General features: G+C 41.4%; 1 protein-coding gene across 3 annotated transcripts; it reads right to left on the bottom strand.

The window, feature by feature from the left end:
- Positions 1 to 4,546: 4,546 nt before the first annotated feature.
- On the bottom strand, positions 4,547 to 21,659 carry mindy4 (MINDY lysine 48 deubiquitinase 4). Of its 3 annotated transcripts, XM_046301487.1 has the most exons (19): positions 21,403 to 21,659; positions 20,932 to 21,051; positions 20,615 to 20,838; positions 20,253 to 20,524; positions 19,732 to 19,996; positions 19,568 to 19,623; positions 19,340 to 19,452; positions 19,005 to 19,121; positions 17,757 to 17,845; positions 17,312 to 17,413; positions 16,967 to 17,030; positions 16,377 to 16,442; positions 16,151 to 16,218; positions 15,989 to 16,052; positions 9,487 to 9,648; positions 8,920 to 9,097; positions 8,600 to 8,684; positions 7,210 to 7,276; positions 4,547 to 5,136 (listed from the first exon to the last, which is right to left on the bottom strand). In XM_046301487.1, the coding sequence occupies exons 1-18, from the start codon at positions 21,472 to 21,474 to the stop codon at positions 7,228 to 7,230; spliced, it is 2,166 nt and encodes a 721-aa protein (XP_046157443.1). In that variant the 5' UTR covers positions 21,475 to 21,659; the 3' UTR covers positions 4,547 to 5,136; positions 7,210 to 7,227. The 3 variants fall into 3 exon arrangements, with proteins under 3 accessions (XP_046157443.1, XP_046157449.1, XP_046157458.1); XM_046301493.1 differs by lacking the exon at positions 4,547 to 5,136 and having other exon boundaries at positions 5,903 to 7,276; positions 8,600 to 8,678; XM_046301502.1 differs by lacking the exon at positions 4,547 to 5,136 and having other exon boundaries at positions 5,903 to 7,276; positions 20,717 to 20,838.
- Positions 21,660 to 23,647: the final 1,988 nt, after the last annotated feature.

Raw genomic sequence — 23,647 nt, 5'->3', positions numbered from 1 at the left:
CGGACAGGTCCACAGTGTCTCCCAACCCCTCCTGTCTCAGCCTCCAGTATTTATGCTGCAACAGTTTATGTGTCAGGGGGCTAGGGTCAGTCTGTTATATCTGGAGTATTTCTCATGTCTTATCCAATGTCCTGTGTGAGTTTAAGTATGTTCCCTCTAATTCTCTCTCCTTTTTGCTTTCTTTTTCTCTCTCTCTCTTCTCTTGGAGGACCTGAGCCCTTGGACCATGCTTCAGGACTACCTGGCCGGATGACTCCTTGCTGTCCCCAGTCCACCTGGTCATGCTGCTGCTCCAGTTTCAACTGTTTTGCCTGCGGCTATGGAACCCTGAACTGTTAACCGGACGTGCTACCTTGTCCCGGACCTGCTGTTTTCGACTCTCTCTCTACCGCACCTGCTGTCTCTAACTCTGAATGATCGGCTATGAAAAGCCAACTGACATTTACTCCTGAGGTGCTGACCTGTTGCACCTTCTACAACCACTGTAATTAGTATTATCTGACCCTGCTGGTCATCTATGAACGTTTGAACATCTTGGCCATGCTCTGTTATAATCTCCACCCGGCAAAGCCAGAAGAGGACTGGCCACCCCTCAGAGCCTGGCTCCTCTCTAGGTTTCTTCCTAGGGTCTGGCCTTTCTAGGGAGTTTTTCCTAGCCACGTGCTTCTACATCTGCATTGCTTCCTGTTTGGGGTTTTAGGCTGGGTTTCTGTACAGCATTTTGTTATATCGGCTGATGTAAAAAGGGCTTTATAATACATTTGATTGATTGATTTCAACGGCTGGGACTGGGAGACTAGTCAAGATCGAGGAAAAGATGAAAGGAGCAAATACAGAGAGATCCTGGATGACAACCTTCTCCAGAGTGCTCCAGGACCTCAGACTGGGGCGAAGGTTCACCTTCCAACAAGACAACAACCCTAAGCACACCGCCAAGACAATGCAGGAGTGGCTTCGGTTCAAGTCAATGAATGTCCTTGAGTGACCCAGCCAGAGCCCGGACATGAACCCAATCGGAAATCTCTGGAGAGACCTGAAAATAGCTGTGCAGCAACGCTCCCCATCCAACCTGAGAGAGCTTGAGAGGATGTGCTGAGAAGAATGGGAGAAACTCCCCAAATACAGGTGTGCCAAGCCTGTAGCGTCATACCCAAGAATACTTGAGGCCGTAATCGCTGCCAAATGTGCTTCAACAAAGTACTGAGTAAAGGGTCTGAATACTTATGTAAATGTGATAATTCCATTTTTTTATTTGATACATTTGCAAAACAATATAAAAATCAGTTTTTGCTTTGTCATTATGGGGTAATGTATGTAGATTGATGATGGGGGGAAAAACGATGTAATCCATTTTAGAATAAGGCTGTAACGTAACTAAACGTGGAAAAAGTCAAAAGGACTGAAAACATTCCAAATGCACTCAATAATGAAGGAATACAAATCCACTAGAGAACAACTGTCCGGTCCGACCAGCTGTTGTGTGTAGTCTACATCTCCATGTTTTATGATCAAATAATATTCGCCAAGTTGACAACTATAGCAGAACATTCACATTACAGCTCTTCCTCAAGTCCTTTGTAACAGTTGTTTCACAACAGTTTTGTGAATAAAATGTTAAATATATTTCCTTTAATAACATTCTGTGTTGTGTGCGTATTCTTTAACCATGCGTATGTTATAGGGGCCATTTTGAGACCTTCAGGTTTATAAGATTAAATAAAATCAAATGTTATTTGTCACATTCTCCAAGTATGACAGGTGACCTTACTGTGAATTGCTTGCTCACAAGTCCTTAACCAACAATTCAGTTTTAAGAAAATGCCTAAAAATGCAAATAGTCTGGGTAGCCATTTGATTAGCTGTCCAGGAGTCTTATGGCTTGGAGGTAGAAGCTGTTAAGAAGCATCTTGAACCTAGACTTGGTGCTCTGGGACCGCTCGTCAATGCGGTAGCAGAGAGAACAGTCTATGACTAGGGTGGCTGGAGTCGTCAACAATGGTTAGAGCCTTCCTATGACACCACCTGGTATAGAGGTCCTGGATGGCAGGAAGTTTGGCCCAGGTGATGTACTGCACCGTACGCACTACCCTCTGTAGTGCCTTGCGGTCGGAGGCCGAGCAGTTGCCATACCAGGCAGTGATGCAACCCGTCAGGATGCTCTCGATGCTGCAGCTGTAAAAACCATTTGAGGATCTGAGGACCCGTGCCAAATCTTTTCAGTCTCCTGAGGGGGAATAGGTTTTGTCATGCTCTCTTCACAACTTTCTTGGTGTGCTTGGACCATGTAAGTTTGTTGGTGATGTGGACGCCAAGGAGCTGGAAGCTCTCAACCTTCTCCACTATAATCCCGTCGATGAGAAAGGGGGCGTGCTCGGTCCTCCTTTTCTTGTAGTCCACAATCATCTCCTTTGTCTTGATCATGTTGAGGGAGAGGTTGTTGTCCTTGCACCACACAGTAAGGTCTCTGACCTCCTCCCTATAAGCTGTCTCATCGTTGAACCTATATTAGTAATGATTAATACATTATGAATAAACTATTTACTAATCCCATTATAAATGCTTTATTACGGCGAGTTATAATAAAGTGCTACCCAAATAAATGTTAATTTACTGTGTGAAAATGCATTTAAAGGGATTTGGGAAAAGCAACCATGTAGGCTAAGATGAAAGTATTGTTTACAAAAAGGCCCAAAATGCCAAGTCATCACTCTCACATGGGCAATTCAATAACACTATGACTATGACCCTAAGTTAAGGATAAATCGAATCTAGCCAAAACAATGAAATAAATTGTTTGGCCTCGGCTAGAGGCTCATGCTCAAATAGTATGTAACGTTATCATGAGTGGGTGGAGATGTTTCTGCAATCACTCAAGCTTCAAATACATAGCAACAGATGGCCAGTGGTAAACTGATTGGGGAAGCTGCGATTTACTTCCATTCAATCAGATTGGAATAAAACCGGGCTCAACCTTTGTGCATTGTTCTTGCGAAATGGAGAAAGAAATACAACATTCATAAATATTGTTGTATTTGGTTGTGGTGCCACTATTTGCTCCTTTTCTTGACATAAACTACATACAGTGCATTTGGAAAGTATTCAGACCCCTTTACTTTTTCTACATTTTGTTACATTAGAGTCTTATTCTAAAATGGATTAAATAGTTTATTTCCCCTCATCAATCTACACAATCTACACACATGACAAATGACAAAAGCAAAAACAGGTTAAGATTTTTTGCAAATGACTTAAAAATGTAACTGAAATATTACATTTACATAAGTATTCATATACTCAGTACTTGTTGAAGCACCTTTGACAGCGATTACAGCCCTGAGTCTTCTTCTGTAAGACGCTACAAGCTTGGGGGTTTCTCCCATTCTTCTCTGCAGATCCTCTCAAGCTCTGTTCATCATTCCCTCAATCCTGACTCCACGTCCCTGCTGCTGAAAAACTTCCCAACAGCGTGCCACCATGCTTCAAAATAGGGATGGTGCCAGGTTTCCTCCAGATGTGACAGTTGGCATTCAGGCCAAGGAGTTCAATCTTGGTTTCATCAGACCAGAGAATCTTATTTTCCATGGTCTGAGTCTTTCAGTTGCCTTGTGGCCAACTCCAACCGGGCTGTCATGTGCCTTTTACTGAGGAGTGGCTTCGGCCTGACCACTCTACCATAAAGGTCTGATTGGTGGAGTGTGCAGAGATGGTTGAAGGTTCTCCCATCTCCACAGAGGAACTCTGGAGCTCTGTCAGAGTCACCAACAGGTTATTGGTCACCTCCCTGACCAAGGCCCTTCTCCCCTGATTGCTCAGTTTGGCTGGCTGGACAGCTCTAGGAAGAGTCTTGGTAGTTCCAAACTTTTTCCATTTGTATTGTGTGTAGATTGATGAGCAACATTCTTTATTTAATCCATTTTAGAATAAGGTTGTAACGTAACAAAATGTGTAAAAAAGGAAGGGGTTTGAATACTTTCTGAAGGCAGTGTCGATGCACTACAGGTGTTACACAATCTCCTGACTTGACATTTACTTCACGTAAAAAAACACTTGAATGAATATGCTGGTGGGAAAAAAAACGTCATAAAAACATTAATGTCTATACATCCCACGCACACACACACACTCCCAAAATTGCTCATCCTAATATTTCTTAATTCCATTCTTTTATTTTTAGATGTGTGTATTGTTGTATATTGTTAGATTATTACTGCATTGTTGGAGCTAGGAACACAAGCATTTTTCTATACCCGCAATAACATCTGCTAAATATGTGCATGCGACCAATACAATTTTATTCGATTTTGATTTGGCAAACATGAACATTTCATATATCTTCTCTTCTGTCATGGAAACCAAGAGTGAGCAATGTTGACAACATTCAGGATCCATATACAACTCAACAGTGGCAGCAAGAGGACAATCAAGGCATTGCATGTGTCCAAGTGCAGTCATTCACTGAAGACAAAAGGCAAGAGACAGGTGATCCACAACTTTTAAATTAATAAAACTAATTATTTTACAACTCTGACCATTCAAATAAAACATCTACAGTCAAAAATGTTTTATAGTTTTAAAATACACACGTCCATTTCACAAATAACATCAAATGGTTAGATATGTAGTATATACGGCATGTAATAGAATAATGTTTGAAATATAATAATACCTTATGGATATTGTCATACATTAAAAGGTAGAGTGAGCTAAATGACATTGCCACAAGCCGCACAGATGATATTGTGATGAGCGAGATGCAAGATGCTCTTAGCTGTTGCAGAAATAACCGCTGACTCTACCTTTTTGACTGATGGTCATGAAAGATGCATGTCATAGGCTACAACAAATCCAAGGCACTCCTCTTTATATTGGGCATGTCCATGTAAAAAAATGATGAGGTAAAGACTTGTTTTAAGACGTATGAATCAACATTTCCTGCACCACTTATAAGAACATCTTCAGGCATTCAAAAACAATTAGGCTACCTGGGGACAGCGACTAGCCCAGTGGATAAGTGCCAGTAACCGAAAAGTCGCTGGTTCAAATCCCTGAGCGGACTAGGTGAAAAACCTGTCAATGTGACCTTGAGCAAGGCACTTAATCCTACTTGATCCTGTAAGTCACTCTGGATAAGAGCATCTGCGAAATGATTAAAATGTAAATTACATGTACAAAATGGCCTCCATGATCGTGTCAACACATGTGGTTGTTGATGAAATACAATAATATTTATACAAATAATATATTTTATACCATGGTTCTCCAACCCTGTTCCTGTAGAGCGACACCATTTTGCTCTAACCTGATTCAGGTGTGCTAGATTAGGGTTGGAGAGAAAATCGACAGGAAGGAAGCTCTCCAGGAACCGGGTTGGAACAAAAATCAACAAGATTGAAGCTCTCCAGGAACAGAGTTGGAGAACCCTGTTTTATACAATACAAATACACTGACTGTCCAAAACAGTAAAGTGCCAAAATGTAACACCAGCTACAAAACACCTGAAAATAAAATATTTGGGGTTATGGAAAATATATTTCATAGTGGTTTAGACGGTACAATGATTCTCTACACTGTACCATCTTATTTTGTCACATAGATTAAAATTAGAGTAACTATTAGAATTTCATCAAACAGGAAATGGCGGAGTGATTTCTGCATAGTGCAACTTTCACAATACCTTCCTAATATTGAATTACCAGAAAAAAAACAGAATTGTTGCATCTCGTTATGTTGTTGTCCTCCGGTGGCTAGCTAGCTAGTTAGCTAAATTGGTCCCTTTCCTAAATTAGCCATGGATGGAGATAGGGATTTGGATTTGTGGTTTTATTTAAAGATGCACTATGCAGAAAACACTCTGCCATTTCCTGGTTGTTAAAAGTCTAATAGTTCACCTAATTTCTGTATATGTGACAAAACAAGCAAGAATAGTGTAGAGAATCATTGTACTATCTTAACCACAGTGAAATATATTTTCTATAACCAAAAATATTTTCAGATATTTGAAGCTGGTGTACAAAACCGAAAGTAAGAGACACAAAAACCAAACTTAAGACCGGGAAGCATAAAAAATGTGCACAATAGAACAGATCTACCACTTCTTAAGACTTGATTTGAATGAGAATGATAGATCTATAACTCCCATTTCTATGTGAATTTGGTTGGGACGCCCAAAAAGTTACACAATGCAGCTTTAATTCTCCGTACGGGCCAATGATTTTAATGGTGATAATGATCCAAACATTAATTCATACATTGTGCCCCTGGCCTGAGAGGATGGAAGTTCAATATGTAGCTAGACATAGTAGACTAATGTTAACTAACTGGCCTGGCGCATTGTTGCCCATGAAAGCAAGTTAAGCAAGCTAGCAAGCATTTTAGCCAGGTAGCCTAGGACAGCAAAAACTAAAAGCATGTACTGAATGACAGAGTCATAGACCATTTCATCGACATGAAAGGAGATGATGGCATTGGCGTTTCTCTACAAGTAGGGTGAGTCAACTTGTTAATTCTACTTGCACGGATGCACGAACACACAGAGAGAGAAAGCAGAACCATGGACAGCCGCCACATCACATTTAGCTTACGTTGATAGGACCAAATCGTTTTTTGGTATCTTTTAGTTGTCACTGTATTAGACCAAGCACAGGGGATTTGACTTGATGATGTTGAAATGTTGACGTAGAAATGGTGCCTGGAATAGTGGAGGCAGCCCCTTATGTTAACTCTCTGTGCTTCTAAATCAATAGTTGTTTAGTAAAAAGTCGGAAACATTAACTTGCTTGACCATGTTGTAGGTCATATAACTGTTTGCTACAAGCAATATGATTTGTGGACTTCACCAGACAGAGGTTTCTCTCTGGTTTTGTGACTAAACAAAGGTGTGGTTGAATTTATTCTGCCACTATGTCTTCTTACGGTCTCGGCCTTAGGCCTATATATCACAGTGGCAAGGCATATGAACTAACATGTTCTAGAGCAAACAACGCAATTATCACAACACACACAGTAGGTTGTAATATGGCTTTTTTTTGGGGGGGGTGATTTTACCCATGCACAGCTACTGTAAGTAAATCTATTTAATCTGTAATGCATGCATGACTATAAATGACTTTGGATAAAAGTGTTTGCTAAATGGCATATTTTGCAATAAGAAAGCAGTATATTTTGTGTGTTCAGCCATAGGGTAGGCCCAGTCTCATCTACAGTCATCACCTTCTATCCACTAGCCAGTCAAAGTATGGGCTCGGTGTCATTCCAATTGACAATGGCATCTTTCCATCTAGGAAAACAAAACACAATAAACAGTCAAAGAGTGGACTATGGTAAATGCATGCAAATGTTGATATCATTTTAAGTCGCTCTGGATAAGATGGTCTGCTAAATGACTAAAATCTACATACGGTACCATAAAAACATTGTACTACAAATGTTGTTCAAAATATCACTTGCAATATAAATAGGCAGCATTATACACAGAGTTCACAAAACATTATGAACACCTGCTCTTTCCATGAAATGAATCCAAGTGAAAGCTATGATCCATTACTGATGCCACTTGTTAAATCCACTTCAATCCATGTAGATGAAGGGGAGGAGACGGGTTAAAGAAGGATTTTTAAGCCTCGAGACAATTGAGACATGGATTGTGTATGTGTGCCATTCAGAAGGTGAATGGGCCGGACATAAGACTTAAAGTGCCTTTGAAAGGGGTATGGTAGTAGGTGTCAGGCGCACCGGTTTGTGTCAAGAACTGCAGCGCTGCTGGGTTTTTCAAGCTCAACAGTTTCCCGTGTGTATCAAGAACAGTCCACTACCCAAAGGACATCTAGCCAACGTGACAACTGTGGGAAGCATTGGAGTCAACATGGGGTGCAACTCAATATTAGGAAGGTGTTCCTAATGTTTGGTATACTCAGTATAAATCCTACAATGATAACACAGTTTTATTTGTCAGGTGCATTTCAAGATACCCAAGGACACTTTACATAAAAGTACATAAAAATGTAATCCTAGTGCAATTACAATCAATCAAGCGAAGTGGTTCAAGCAAACATATGGTTTTAAGATGGTTTTAAGATGGTCATATCATGGATGATTTAGCTATTTTGGACCCCTTTAGGTATATATAAAAAAAAGATAAATAAAAACATTTGAAAACATATTGAATTTGGCCTTTACTACTATAGCCCACAGAAACGCATTGAATAACACATTCATAAACTGCAAAAATGACAATCCAAAAATAAGTGTCTGTCCTATATCTAGGAGATAGATATATATATATATAAAAAAAAGTGTTTAAATATGTGTAAAAAAAGGTGTGTGTGTGTGTGTGTATATATATATACACACACACACACACACACACATCTTTTTTTACACATATTTAAACACTTTTTTGGGAGTAGGCACAAAACTAAGCTCCATACTTCCATTCATCTTTTTTATCCAGTACTGGTTACCTTCAGACAAGTCACTAGCATAAACTGATGGATTTTGATGGGAATGATTTTATTATGTTACTTATATTTAAGCATCGGTGCGTCAATAGACTCTAGGGGGTTTTAATGCATGTTTGAACAAGAAAAATGAACTGACTCACTTGGTCCGTATACAGTGTTCAAGAGGAGGAATGAGATCAGTGTCCACACCTTGGCAGCCAGCAGATATTCCTGAGGTACCTACAACTGGACATAAATACAAGAACACAAACTCTTCATGAGGAACATTAACTTGATATTAACTTATGATTAGTGCTGTAAGTCGAGTGATACGTGAGATGAATGAATAGAGCCTGATCATTTCACATCAATAACAGAGTTACCCAAATAGCTACAGTACATAGGAAAGGGATGTATCTGTGTTGAGTTCTCTAGCAGATCAAACCAACCCAGATCATCATCATCAGTGATCCATACGTACAGACAGTTAGGCAGATTTCCTCCTGCTGATTGGCTAGGCCATCGTAGTAGTACAGGTCAAACTCCCCGATCACACACTGGTCACTCAGCAGCTCCTGCACACCAAAGAGCACGCTGAAATGGCTCTCACTGCACACCACCCAGATAGGGAACTTGGGAGTCTTCAGGTTGGAGCCAACCTTCAAAATGTATCAAACCATACATGATCATTAGAAACAAAAGGTATCTGGAAATAGAGCGTCTTGGTTGAGTGTAGACATCGATTGAGTCAAAAAGAGTTGACTAAAATATGAATTGTTGGTTAGTGTTTCTCTATGCTGCACATGTTACTAGCTAACTAGTTACTTCCGGTTCTAAAATAGTGCAGAAAGATAGATTAAAAAGGCACAATCTGTAATATTTTTGGGCTATTTTAACAGATGTCTGTACCCCAAAAAGAACCCTCCCTATTCCCTTTATAGTGCTCTACCTTTAACCATGACCCATAGGGTCAAAAGTAGTGCACTATATAGGGAATGGGGTTCCATTTGGGACACATGTGATGTGTCATGTAACCATGTGTTTTTACCTTGCATATATTATAATGTTCAAATAAGGACAGCAGTCCAATGTCACTGCGACATCTTATTCCCTTGAGAAGGGTCAGGTTTCCATTGCCTGAATCCAGCTCCATATTGTTGTTGAAGACATTGGACACAGCCTGTCCACACAGCAATAAATTGACAAGCTCCTATGGAATAATAATAAACCAAAATAAATGTCAGGGTGGATTATGTTTAAATTCATACAGTAAACATACAGTATAACGTAATACACTATATACCCAGCAGTATGTGAACACCCCTTCAAATTAGTGGATTCGGCTAGTTCAGCCACACACATTACTGACAGGTGTATAAAATACATTACACAGCCATGTAATCTCCATATGCAAACAATGGCAGTAGAATGGCCTTACTAAAAGAGCTCAGTGATTTTCAACATGGCACCGTCATAGGATGCTACCTTTCCAACAAGTCAGTTCGTAAAATTAGAGCTGCCCCGGTCAACTGTAAGTGCTGTTATTGTAAAATGTGAATGTCTAGGAGCAACAACGGCTCAACCGAAAAGTGGTAGTCCACACAAGCTCACAGAACGGTACCGCTGAGTGCTGAAGCTCGTAAAAATAGTCTGTCCTTGGATGCAACACTCACTACCGAGTTCCAAACTGCCTCTGTTAGCAAAATCAGCACAATAACTGCTCGTCAGGAGCTTCATGAATTGGGTTTCCATAACCGAGCAGCAGCACACAAGCCTAAGATCACGATACGCAATGCAAAGAGTTGCTTGGAATTGCGTAAAGTTCGCCGCCATTGGACTCTGAAGCAGTGGAAAAGCGTTCTCTGGAGTGATGAATCACGATTTGGCGGATGCCAGGAGAATGCTACGTGCCTGAATGCATAGTGCCAACTGTAAAGTTTGGTGGAAGAAAAATAATGGTCTGGGGGTGTTTTTCATGGTTCGGGCTATGCCCCTTGGTTCCAGTGAAGGGAAATCTTATTTCTACAGCATACAATGACATTCTAGACGATTCTGTGCTTCCAACTTTGTGGCAACAGTTTGGGGAAGGCCCTTTCCTGTTTCAACATGAGAATGCCACCGTGTACAAAGCGAGATCCATACAGAAATGGTTTGTTGAGATTGGGGCTGAGGTCAGGGATCTGTGCAGGCCAGTCACATTTTTCCAGACCAATCGAACACCTTTGGGATGAATTGGAATGCCGACTGCAAGACAAGCCTAATCGCCCAACATCAGTGCCAGACCTCATTAATGCTCGTGGCTGAATGGAAGCAAGTCTCCGCAGCAATGTTCCAACATCTAGTGGAAAGCCTTCCCAGGAGAGTGGAGGCTGTTACAGCAGCAAAGGGGGGGACCAACTCCATCTTAATACCCAGGATTTTGGAATGACATGTTGGACGATTAGGTGTCCACATACTTTTGGTCATTTAGTTTACAGTGCATTCGGGAAAACCTTCAGACCCCACATTTTCTTAGGTTACAGCCTTATTCTAAAATTGATTAAATTAAACATTTTCCTCATCAATCTACACACAATACCCCATAATGACAAAGAGAAAACAGGTTTTTAGAAATGTTTATTCATTTATAAAAAATAAAAATAGAAATACTTTATTTACACAAGTATTTAGGCCCTTTTGCTATGAGATTCGAAATTGAGCTCAAGTGCATCCTGTTTCCATGTCACAGCAAAGACCAAGCCATGAGGTCGAAGGAATTGTCTAGAGAGCTCCGAGACAGGTTTGTTTTGAGGCACAGATCTGGGGAAGGTTACTAAAACATTTCTGAAGCATTGAAGGTCCCCAAGAACACAGTCGGCTCCATCATTCTTAAATAGAAGAAGTTTGAAACCACCAAGACTCTTCCTAGAGCTGGCCACCTGGCCAAAGTGAGCAATCCGGGGAGAAGGGCCTTGGTCAGGGAGGTGACCAAGAACCCGATGGCCACACTTACAGAGCTCCAGAGTTCCTCTGGTGAGATGAGAGAACCTTCCAGAAGGATAACCATTTCTGCAGCACTCCACCAATCAGGCCTTTATGGTAGAGTGGCCAGATGGAAGCCACTCCTCAGTAAAAGGCACATGACAGCCCGCTTGGAGTCTGCCAAAAGGCAACGAAAAGACTCAGACCATGAGAAACAAGATTCTCTGGTCTGATGAAACCAAGATTGAACTCTTTGGCCTGAATGCCAAGTGTCACATCTGGAGGAAACCTGGCACATTCCATAAGATGATTCATGTTGGTGGCTGTAATCGCTGCCAAATGTGCTTTAACAAAGTACTGAGTAAAGGGTCTGAATACTTCTGTAAATGTAATATATTTTTGTTATTTGTAATACACTTCTAAAAACCTGTTTATGCTTTGTCATTATGGGGTATTGTGTGTAGATTGGATGGATTAAAACATTTAATCCATTTTAGAATAAGCCTGTAACGTAACAAAATGGAGAAAAAGTCAAGGGGTCTGAATACTTTCTGAATGTACTGTACATTATTTAGGGCTGGGGATTGTCAGTGGCCTCACGATACAATAATGTCACAATATTTACAGTTGAAGTCGAAGTTTACATACACATAGGTCATTAAAAGTCGTTTTTCAACCACTCCACAAATTTCTTGTTAACAAACTATAGTTTTGGCAAGTCGGTTAGGACACCTACTTTGTGCATGTCAAGTCATTTTTCCAACAATTGTTTACAGACAGATTATTTCACCTAATTCACTGTATCACAATAACAGTGGGTCAGAAGTTCACATACACTAAGTTGACTGTGCCTTTAAACAGCTTGTAAAAATCCAGAAAATTATGTCATGGATTTAGAAGCTTCTGATAGGCTAACTAACATAATTAGAGTCAACTGGAGGTGTACCTGTGGATGCATTTCAAGGCCTACTTTCACACTCAGTGCCTCTTTGCTGAACATCATCGGAAAATCAAAAGAAATCAGCCAAGACGTCAGAAAATAAATTGTAGACCTCCACAAGTCTGGTTCATCCTTGGGAGCAATTTACAAACGCCTGAAGGTACCATGTTCATCTGTACAAACAATAGTACGCAAGTATAAACACCATGGAACCACGCAGCCATCATATCGCTCAGGAAGGAGACGCGCTCTGTCTCCTAGAGATAATGTACTTTGGTGCAATAAGTGCAAATCAATCCCAGAACAACAGCAAACAACCTTGTGAAGATGCTGGAGGTACAAACAGGTACAAAAGTAAAACGAGTCCTATATCGACATAATCTGAAAGGCCGCCCAGCAAGGAAGAAGCCACTGCTCCAAAACCGCCATAAAAAGCCAGACTACGGTTTGCAACTGCACATGGGGACAAAGATTGTACTTTTTGGAGAAATGTCCTCTGGTTTGATGAAACAAAAATAGAACTGTTTGGCCATAATGACCATCATTATGTTTATAGGAAAAAGGGGGATGCCTTGCAAGCTGAAGAACACCATCCCAACCGTGAAGCACAGGGGTGGCAGCATCATGTTGTGGGGGTGCTTTGCTGCCGGAGGGACTGGTGCACTTCACAAAATAGATGGCATCATGAGGTACATGAGTGAGGTACATGAGGTAAGACAATTATGTGGATATATTGAAGCAACATCTCAAGACAATAGTCGGGAAGTTAAAGCTTGGTCGCAAATGGGTCTTCCAAATGGACAATGATCCCAAGCATACTTCCAACTTTGGAAGTATGCTTGGGATCATTGTCCATTTGGAAGACCCAAATGGACAATGGCTTAAGGACAACAAAGTCAAGGTATTGGAGTGGCCATCACAAGCCCTGACTTCAATCCTATAGAACATTTGTGGGCAGAACTGAAAAAGCTTGTGCGAGCAAGGAAGCCTACAAACCTGACTCGGTTACACCAGCTCTGTCAGGAGGAATGGGCCAACATTCACCCAACTTATTGTGGGAAGCTTGTGGAAGGCTACCCGAAACGTTTGACCCAAGTTTAACAATTTAAAGGCAATGTTACCAAATACTAATTGAGTGTATGTAAATGTCTGTACAACTGGGAATGTGATGAAAGAAATAAAAGCTGAAATAAATCATTCTCTCTACTATTATTCTGACATTTCACATTCTTAAAATAAAGTGGTGATCCTAACTGACCTAAGACAGGGTATTTTTTACTTGGATTAAATGTTAGTAATTGTGAAAAACTGAGTTAAAATGTATTTGGCTAAGGTGTATGTAGACTTCCAAATTAGACTGTAGGTGCCAATACAATATGTAATGCCATTCTATATGTATCATGATTCTATATGTATTGCGATTCGATGTTGCCATTTTAATGCGATTTGATATTCCTAACATATTGCTCACTATATAAACGTCCACTCAATGTCAACTGCTTTTATTTACAGCAAACTTAACATGTGTAAATATTTGTCATTATACCCTGATGAAGACAGCTTGGCTAATATTTTTATTTTATTTTCAAGTTTTATACTCCGCTAGCCAGCACCTCGCCTAAATAGGTGTGCGTTTCTTTTTCTTCTAAATATTTGTATGAACATAACAAGATTCAACAACTGAGACATAAACTGAACAAGTTCCACAGACATGTGACTAACAGAAGTGAAATAATGTGTCCCTGAACAAAGGGGGGGGGGTCAAAATCAAAAGTAACAGTAACAGTCAGTATCTGGTGTGGCCACCGGCTGCATTAAGTTCTGCAGTGCATCTCCTCCTCATGGACTGCTCCAGATTTGCTGTGAGATGTTACCCCACTCTTCCACCAAGGCACCTGCAAGTTCCCGGATATTTCTGGGGGCAATGTCCCTAGACCTCACCCTCCGATCCAACAGGTCCCAGACGTGCTCAATGGGATTGAGATCCAGGCTCTTCACTGGAAATCATGCACAGAACGAGCAGCATGGCTGGTGGCATTGTCATGCTGGAGGGTCATGTCAGGATGAGCCTACCTGTCTTGCAGGAAATCACGCACAGAACGAGCAGTATGGCTGGTGGCATTGTCATGCTGGAGGGTCATGTCAGGATGAACAACATTAGGGAGGAGGATGTCTTCCCTGTAACGCACAGCGTTGAGATTACCTGCAATGACAACAAGCTCAGTCCGATGATGTCCATGACGGACCCTCCACCTCCAAATCGATCCCGCTCCAGAGTACAGGCCTCGGTGTAACGCTCATTCCTTCGATGATAAACGTGTATCCGACCATCACCCCTGGTGAGACAAAACCACGACTCGTCAGTGAAGAGCACTTTTTGCCAGTCCTATCTGGTCCAGCAACGTTGGGTTTGTGTCCATAGGCGACATGGTTGCCAGTGATGTCTAGTGAGGACTTACCTTACAACAGGCCTACAAGCCTTCAGTCCAGCCTCTCTCAGCCTAACGCAGACAGTCTGAGCACTGATGGAGGGATTGTGCGTTCCTGGTGTAACTCGGGCAGTTGTTGTTGCCATCCTGTACCTGTCCCGCAGGATTGATGTTCGGATGTACCGATCCTGTGCAGGTGTTGTTACACATGGTCTGCCACTGCGAGGACGATCAGTTGTCCGTTCTGTCTCCCTGTAGTGTTGTCTTAGGCGTCTCACAATTGCAATTTATTGCCCTGGCCACATCTGCAGTCCTCATGCCTCCTTGCAGCGTGCATAAAGCACATTCACGCAGATGAGCAAGGACCCTGGGAATCTTTCTTTTGGTGTTTTTCAGAGTCAGTAGAAAGGCCTCTTTAGTGTCATAAGTTTTCATAACTGTGACCTTAATTGCCTACCGTCTGTAAGCTGTTAGTGTCCTAACGACCATTCCACAGGTGCATGTTCATTAATTGTTCATGGTTCATTGAACAAGCATGGGAAACAGTGTTAAAACTGTGTTATTTGGATTTTTATGAATTATCTTTGAAAGACAGTGTCCTGAAAAAGGGACGTTTCTTTTTTTGCTGAGTTTATATGTCTGCTGAGAGCCATGAGAAAACACATTTGAGATAAAAGTGTTGATGTTGGTATTGATATTAACAGTATTGATATTAAATCAAGAAAAAATTATATCATTTTTTTTCTCCATTACTAATATTATTCCCCATGAGCAAAACCACAATGTCCAAGATGAATCCAAAAGAGCTATTGGTGAATTTGAAGAGTGTCTTTCAACAGAATTGGAGAAAACATATTGATTTCTACTTGGCACAGTGCTATGTTTTTGGTGGCCTACCTAGTGCATCCCATTTTTGTTTTTTTAAACATAACATTTATTTAAGTAGGCAAGTAAATTAAGAACAAATTCTTATTTACAATGACAGCCTACACTGGCATAACTCGGACGACGCTGGGCCAATTGTGCACCACCCTGTGGGATTCCCAATCACGGCCGGTTGTGATACAGCCTGGATTTGAACCAGGGTGTCCGTAGTGACTCCTCTAGCACTGAGATGCAGTGCCTTAGACCGCTGTGCCACTCAGGAGCCCAAATAATACCCTATTCCCTACATAGTGCACTATACAGGAGATAAGGTGCCATTTGACACATACACCCACCTGTGTGCAGTAGCCATGGGCTCCGATGAGTGTGGTGTTGGGGACATCCATATCCTCTCTAACCCTGAGGAAAAGGGGGAGCAGGATCACAACAGCTACTTTATATGGCATGCATGCATTTTCTGTCTGTTCATATGTGTTGAATGTACACTACCATCGTACCGGTCAATAGATCTGGAGAGAATAGCAGAGATGGTGAGCAATATACACCCTAAGGCTCCCGACTCAAACTACAAAGAAAGAAATCACCAGTTTAGTCAAGTGTGAGAAAAATAATCGAACAGAAATATCTAACCGAAACCCTCAAAGTAGACAAGAGTGCATGCTTTGGCATTTGACATGGGCATATAAGGATATTGACCACATAATACATATAGAGTAATCTCACCTGCTGAATATGCTGTTCCACAAGCAACTGAAGGTCCTTTAGATTGTCAACATCAATACATGTCATCTACAACAAAAGAGTTTTAGGAAAGACGTTTGTCCAAATTGCATCAAAGATATCAAGAACCTCATCCTCAAACCTAGTTCATAAATGATGGTCACATTATATAGATATCTGGGAACAATAATAATGTCATTGGATTAGAGTAAATGTTTTAAAATGTTAGAATTTCTCCTAGAAAAACACTGTCTACATACTGTATAGTAGATGGCTGAAGCTAAGCAGGGTTGGTCCTGGTCGGTCCCTGGATGGGTGACCAGCTGCTGTCTGACACCCCCCCCCCCGACACCCCCCTGGTGACTTTCTGTGGTCACTAAAGATCCCATTGCAGAGTAGGGGTTTTAATCCTGGTGTCCTGGCTAAATTCCCAATCTGGCCCTCATACCATGATGGCCACCTAATCATCCCCAGATTCCAATTGGCTCATTCATCCCCCCCTCCTCTCCCCTGTAACCATTCCCCAGGTCGTTGCTAAAATAAGGGCAAAAAATAGATGACGAGGGTAGAGACTATCCCTAACATTACTGTACCTTTTCTAGTACTCCTTCAGATCTATGGTGTCCTGTAGGGGTGAAATGATTTCTTCCTGATGTTCTGCAAGATAACATTGGTAACAGAAAGGTTTATAAAAGGATAACCTTGGCTTACATCTTTTAAAACAATGGGTAGTATTAATTTGTGCACACCGTACCAAAACATTTTGCAACGGAAAACAAGGGTTTCTTATTGGACAAGTTTGGGTAGTCCCTCCTTGTTTCAGTCCGTTTTCTGCCTAGTGAATACGACCCTGTATTTTCATGTTGACATTCTCTATAAAGTAGTTTTGATTCTGCTGGCTAGATTCCAACAAGGAACAGAGAGAGTTTATAACTTACATGGCAATGGTGGCTTTTTTCCCCTCCCCAGCCCTCCACAGGATCTCAGCAGTGGCTAAAGTGAGGCACTTTGTTCTCACAGCACCAGAGGGTCTTAATTTCCTGGTGACAAAATGTCATGTTAAGTCAATGGAAGTCATCTGAAGTCAAGACGGAATTAAACACTAGAACTTACAGACGTTCCATTACTTAATACTCACTGATGTAAATCAAGAAAGCACTCATTGATGTGAATGAATGGTTTGTGAAGAACATTTAATTTCTCATAATAAAGACTGCGTCACAAATGGCACCCTATTCCTGATATAGTGCACTACATTTGACCAGAGCCATGTGGGCCCTGGTCTAAAGTAGTGCACTAAATATGGAATAGGATGCAATTTGGGACACAACCTAGTACATGTGGGCAATCTGACAGAGAAACATGAATGAATGCTGTGCTTACTGGTGCCCTGCGTCGCTGCCGGCCCCCTCAAACAGAAGTTTCTGCAGAATACAAGCCTGGACTGAAGCCAGAACTCCACAAGGACCACCCTGGGAAGTCAATACAGTGACATTGCTAAATTACATGACCATACACCTGAACATAACAACCAAGATAACCAATATTATCATGATTATAATGATTTGTTCCAAGGGATGGAGCTCTAGAGCCTAAAATGCATCCCAAATTGGCACCCTATTCCCTACATAGTGCACTACTTTTGACCAGGGCCTTATGGGCCATTTAGGACTCAGCTCCTGTGTGATTGATGTTTTAGTCTCTGCGGACTGGTACAACAACAGCATTTCAAAGGTGATCCAATCCTACCTTCTTCTGAACAAGCCCATATCTCCGATCAGGTGTATTGGTCATTACCTTCTTCTGAACAAGCCCATATCTCAGATCAGGTGTATTGGCCATACCTTGTTCTGAACAAGCCCATATCTCAGATCAGGTGTAGTGGTCCTACCTTCTTCTGAACAAGCCCATATCTCAGATCAGGTGTATTGGAAGTCGCTCTGGATAAGAGCGTCTGCTAAATGACTTAAATGTAAATGTATTGGTCATACCTTCTTCTGAACAAGCCCATATCTCAGATCAGGTGTATTGGTCCTACCTTCTTCTGAACAAGCCCATATCTCAGATCAGGTGTACTGGTCCTACCTTGTTCTGAACAAGCCCATATCTCAGATCAGGTGTATTGGTCATACCTTCTTCTGAACAAGCCCATATCTCAGATCAGGTGTATTGGTCCTACCTTCTTCTGAACAAGCCCATATCTCAGATCAGGTGTATTGGTCATACCTTGTTCTGAACAAGCCCATATCTCAGATCAGGTGTATTGGTCCTACCTTCTTCTGAACAAGCCCATATCTCAGATCAGGTGTATTGGTCATACCTTCTTCTGAACAAGCCCATATAATATAATAATAATAATAATAATATATGCCATTTAGCAGATGATTTTATCCAAAGCGACTTACAGTTATGTGTGCATACATTCTACGTATGGGTGGTCCCGGGAATCGAACCCACTACCCTGGCGTTACAAGCGCCATGCTCTACCAACTGAGCTACAGAAGGACCATATCTCAGATCAGGTGTATTGGTCCTACCTTCTTCTGAACAAGCCCATATCTCAGATCAGGTGTATTGGTCCTACCTTCTTCTGAACAAGCCCATATCTCAAATCAGGTGTATTGGTCATACCTTCTTCTGAACAAGCCCATATCTCAGATCAGGTGCATCGGAGAAAGTGAAACTCTGACTCCTCCACTCGGCACTGAAACAACTGGTGCTGGAGCCAAGGATGAGCTCTTTCAGGGCCTGGTAAAAACACACAGACATCACAGTACATCACAGCATTTTAACTCAAACCAGGCAAAATATCTGCGTTTCAGTAATCATGGCGGAGTCCCAAATGGCACCCTATTCCCTATATAGTGCACTACTTTTCATTCACGTAGTGCCCCATTTCAACTCAATCCAAGGAGGGCCTAGTGTCGGCCCTCCTTGGAAAGAGTTTGACACATCTAAAAACGTACAATGGCAGTATGCTGGTCCATGGGTTGACTATCAGAAGTGGTTGGAGGCAAACTGGAGGAGTGGCAGGACACTCTGGAGAGCTCACGCAACTCCTCATCATCATCAATGTCATCTGCAACAAAGTACATGGTCCATGTCATCCAATACTGCAAAAGAGGTGTCATAATGATAGCAATTATAGACATTGAGTGAATGTTGCATTCAGCTTGATAAAATGTAATAATTACCCAAAATCATCTCCGACATGTGCAGATCAACATTTTGATTGGTCATTGCTTTTGTTCTAAAAAAATATACATCAATAAAATAAATATATATTAAATAGGTTACAGTAAGAAATCAGAAATTCCCTAGTCAGTAAAATGGTTGAAGGAAACTCACATCTACTTACCTGCTGGTCTTGTGCTTGTCTTTTCCTACTCTCTCAAACCCATAGCCATCTTCATCAAATCCTTTTCCCAGTGTGCTGCGCCGCGGCTGTTGGCTTTCTCTCATGGGGTCAGCAGTGGAGAGCTCTGTCAACCCTTTAACCATTCTCTGTGACTGGACAGTCGTCAACAGAGGCCCATCGCTGATGTTTTTGTGGTTTTCATTATTTGCCAGAAGAAGATTAGGGCCTCCCAACCGTCGAGTCTGACGTTTTCTATTCGATTCCTTAGAGAGAACACAATTCACATCACCAGATAAGGGAACAAAGCGAGCTGTTCATTTGTATGTACCACAAGAGTCAGCTTAGTGAAGATCTTGTATCCATGACTATGAATATAACATCTCTCATAACAATACAGTCGTATTCATTCCGCACCAAACAGGGATCTGAGCTTGTCCAAAAAAAAAAAAATTACATTGAGAAGTGTTTTACCACAGTGTTTACGAATGAATACGACACCAGTTTGAGTCAAACTGTACCTGGGGGGGAACTAGCTATGGGACCTGCCATCATGCCTCGTCTGAGGCAACTTGTTTTGTTCTTATGAGTACTCTCTGTGATGACGACCGTGTTTTTGTCTGAAAAGGACTCCCTTTTAGCGGCGCTGTCATTGTCTAGGAAGGAGGGTACAGGCTGTCGGTCCTGCTGGCCCTCCGAGGAAAGGCTATGGCTCCAGAAACTTCTCTGGGGAGTATCTGACACTTCAAATGATGATAATGTACCATGAGGTGGACAGACAACCCCTGAAAGTGACCTGGAACAGAAATAATTCACAATACACATCAAAACAATCCTTTTGAAAATAACCTGACATGAATCATATTTAGATGATTATGATGAAAACCTTGACATGTCAGTTTTGTTGACAATAAATCCAGTAGTGTTCTCTTCTGCCCTGCTGTGGTCATACACTGTTGGTGTCAATATTGGAGACTTTGTCACCAACTTCTGTGTAGTTGATACGGTCTGGATGACATCACTGTTGAAGCCTGGCCTGTCCTCTTTATGTCCTTCAATGTGATGTCTTACAATGATTTCCAACATTGATTTCAGGGGACAGTCTTGGGCCTATCACGAAAACATAACAAGCAGCTGTGTGTTAATAAATGAAAGCTGGTGCACTTTACTTTCAATGCATTCAAACTCATCTGCCTCTTCTACCTTGTTGTTTTTATATAGACCTTCCAAATGAAGAATTTGTCGCAGATCGGATCTATTGTTGATGCTGGCATCTGTACGGGGATGCTCTTCATCCATGCAGGCAATCGTTCTCTTGAGTCCCTGTAGTGTGTGCAGGTAAACAAACATTGACTTAGCCTGTAACACAATCAGACTAGCTAGCGAAATGTAACGTTTGCTACCTGTAAGGTATAGCTAACGTAAAGTTAAAACATCCAAGATTATATCAATACGCTGAACTGACTTCCAAGTTGTTACTAATAATGCTACGTTAATGTCAAAGATCTGTGTTAATGTTCTCTGTCTGAAAGAACATCTTTACCATCACAGATTGAAAGGTGGTGCTTTCTACTGTATCTTTACGTTAGTAACGTTACTCAGCCAGTCTAGCCAGCTGAAAGATAGCGTTTTAATTTTTATTCCAATTACAAATGTGAACAGCTCTCCACCTACCTTCCGACTGAGAAATTCCCGCACAAGCGATGCAGCAACTTCTTCTACTCGTACAACCATAACTTGTGGCATCAACGACAAATTCCCCCACAAAAAAAAAATGTTAGCTACCTAACCAGCTAGCGACAGGCTACATTCAGCACAGTATAGAACAACGATCATAATTAACAGTATGGTCTGTTTCTATGGTTACAGTGCATGCGTGTTGCTGGGCCAAGAGAGACTTCGTCGTGCGTCATGCGTCCTGCTTCCGCTTCTTCTTCTTCTTCTTCTTCTTCTTCTTCTTCTTCTTCTTCTTCTTCTTCTTCTTCAATGTTTTATGGCAGACTATACCTATTGGTGTATTGCCGCCACCTACTGTAACAGGAGGCGGTTCATTCATTATTCCTTGTAATGCCTCTGCAGAAGTCCCCGAGTCCCAAAAAACGCTCAACCACACTCACAATGCCACCTATTTTCTAAAATGTCCTCTCTGTTTGCGCTGTGCAGTTGATAACCAAAGTAATACGTCCACCTTCGTGCAACATGTCAGGATCCCTCTGTTGACAAGGAACCATCTTATGTCTTACTTCAACTTCACTCCTTCCTTACACTCTTCTCAACGCCTCTGGATAGGAGACATGCTGGACAGCCCTTATTCTTGCCACCTCCGTCTCTTTCACAGGACACTTCAGAAATTAGGGTGCATGTTCACCACCACAATTGCAGCATTTAGGCTTCGCTGGCATATAATACTTCTACTGTCTACACTTGACACATGATCATTTACATTTATCACACTGCATAGGTTTGGGCATGAAGGCTCTCACAGGGAATCTCATATAACCCAAATACATGTGAGATGGGAGATATGCTTCATCAAAAAACAATAGAATGGATGGAGTGGCTTCAGCACTCAATTTACCATGCAGGTCAGTCATTGTGCACCAACCACTTGATCCAATTCTTCAGGTACAGTACTAGTCAAAAGTTGACACCTACTCATTCCATTTTTTTCCCATTTAAAAAATATATTTTTTCTAAATTGTTGAATAATAATGAAAACATCAAAACTATTAAACACATATGGAATTATGTAGTAACCAAACAAAAGTGTTAATATATATTTTACATTTGAGATTCTTCAAAGTAGCATTCTCTCAACCAACTTCATAAGGTAGTCACCTGGAATGCATTTCAATTAACAGGTGTGCCTTGTTAAAAGTGAATTTGTGGAATTTCTTTCCTTCTTAATGAGCCAATCAGTTGTTTTGTGACAAGGTAGGGTTGGTATACAGACGATAGCACTATTTGGTAAAAGACCAAGTCCATATTATGGCAATAACAGCTCAAATAAACCAAGACAAATTAGTCCATCATTACTTTAAGACATGGTCAGTGAATACAGAAAATTAAGAACTTTGAAAGTATCTTCAAGTGCAGTTGCAAAATCAAATTGCAGCCCAAATAAATGCTTCACAGACACATCTCAACAGCCAATGTTCAGAGGAGACTGCGTGAATCAGGCCTTTACAGTCAAATTGCTGCAAAGAAAGCACTACTAAAGGACACCAATAAGAAAAAGAGACTTGCTTGGGCCAAGAAACACGGCAATGAACATTACACTAGTGGAAATCTGTCCTTTGGTCTGATGAGTCCAAATAGGAGATGTTTGGTTCCAACCGCCATGTCTTGGTGAGATGCCAAAGCAGCAGCTACTCTTCCTGGGGTCCAGCAAAATAAAGGCAATACATATCATTTTAAAACATTACAATATATTCACAGATTTCACAACACACTGTGTGCCATCAAGCCCCTAATCCATCGCTATTACTTCACACCGTTGTAACGGCTGTTGGAAGGAGAGGACCAAGGTGCAGCGTGGTACATGTTCATGCTTTTTATTAGAACTGAACACTGAACTAACAAAAATAGTTAACGAAAACCAAAACAGTCCTGTCAGGTGCAGAAAGACACAAAACAGAAAACAACTACCCAGAAAACACAGGTGGGAAAAGGTTACCTAAGTATGGTTCTCAATCAGAGACAACGATAGACAGCTGCCTCTGATTGAGAACCACACCCGGCCAAACACACAGAAATAGAAAACATAGAACACAAAACATAGAATGCCCACCCCAACTCACGCCCTGACCAAACCAAAATAGAGACATAAAAAGGATCTCTAAGGTCAGGGAGTGACAACCGTGTAGCATGGAGGAGGAGCCTCCAGTATTCAGTATGAGACTCCTGTCTCAGCCTCCAG

Source organism: Oncorhynchus gorbuscha, linkage group LG02 (assembly GCF_021184085.1).
Source record: "Oncorhynchus gorbuscha isolate QuinsamMale2020 ecotype Even-year linkage group LG02, OgorEven_v1.0, whole genome shotgun sequence".
Lineage (NCBI taxonomy): Eukaryota > Metazoa > Chordata > Actinopteri > Salmoniformes > Salmonidae > Oncorhynchus > Oncorhynchus gorbuscha.
The sequence above is the reverse complement of the archived record's forward strand: the minus strand, read 5'-3'. Positions and strand labels throughout refer to the sequence as shown.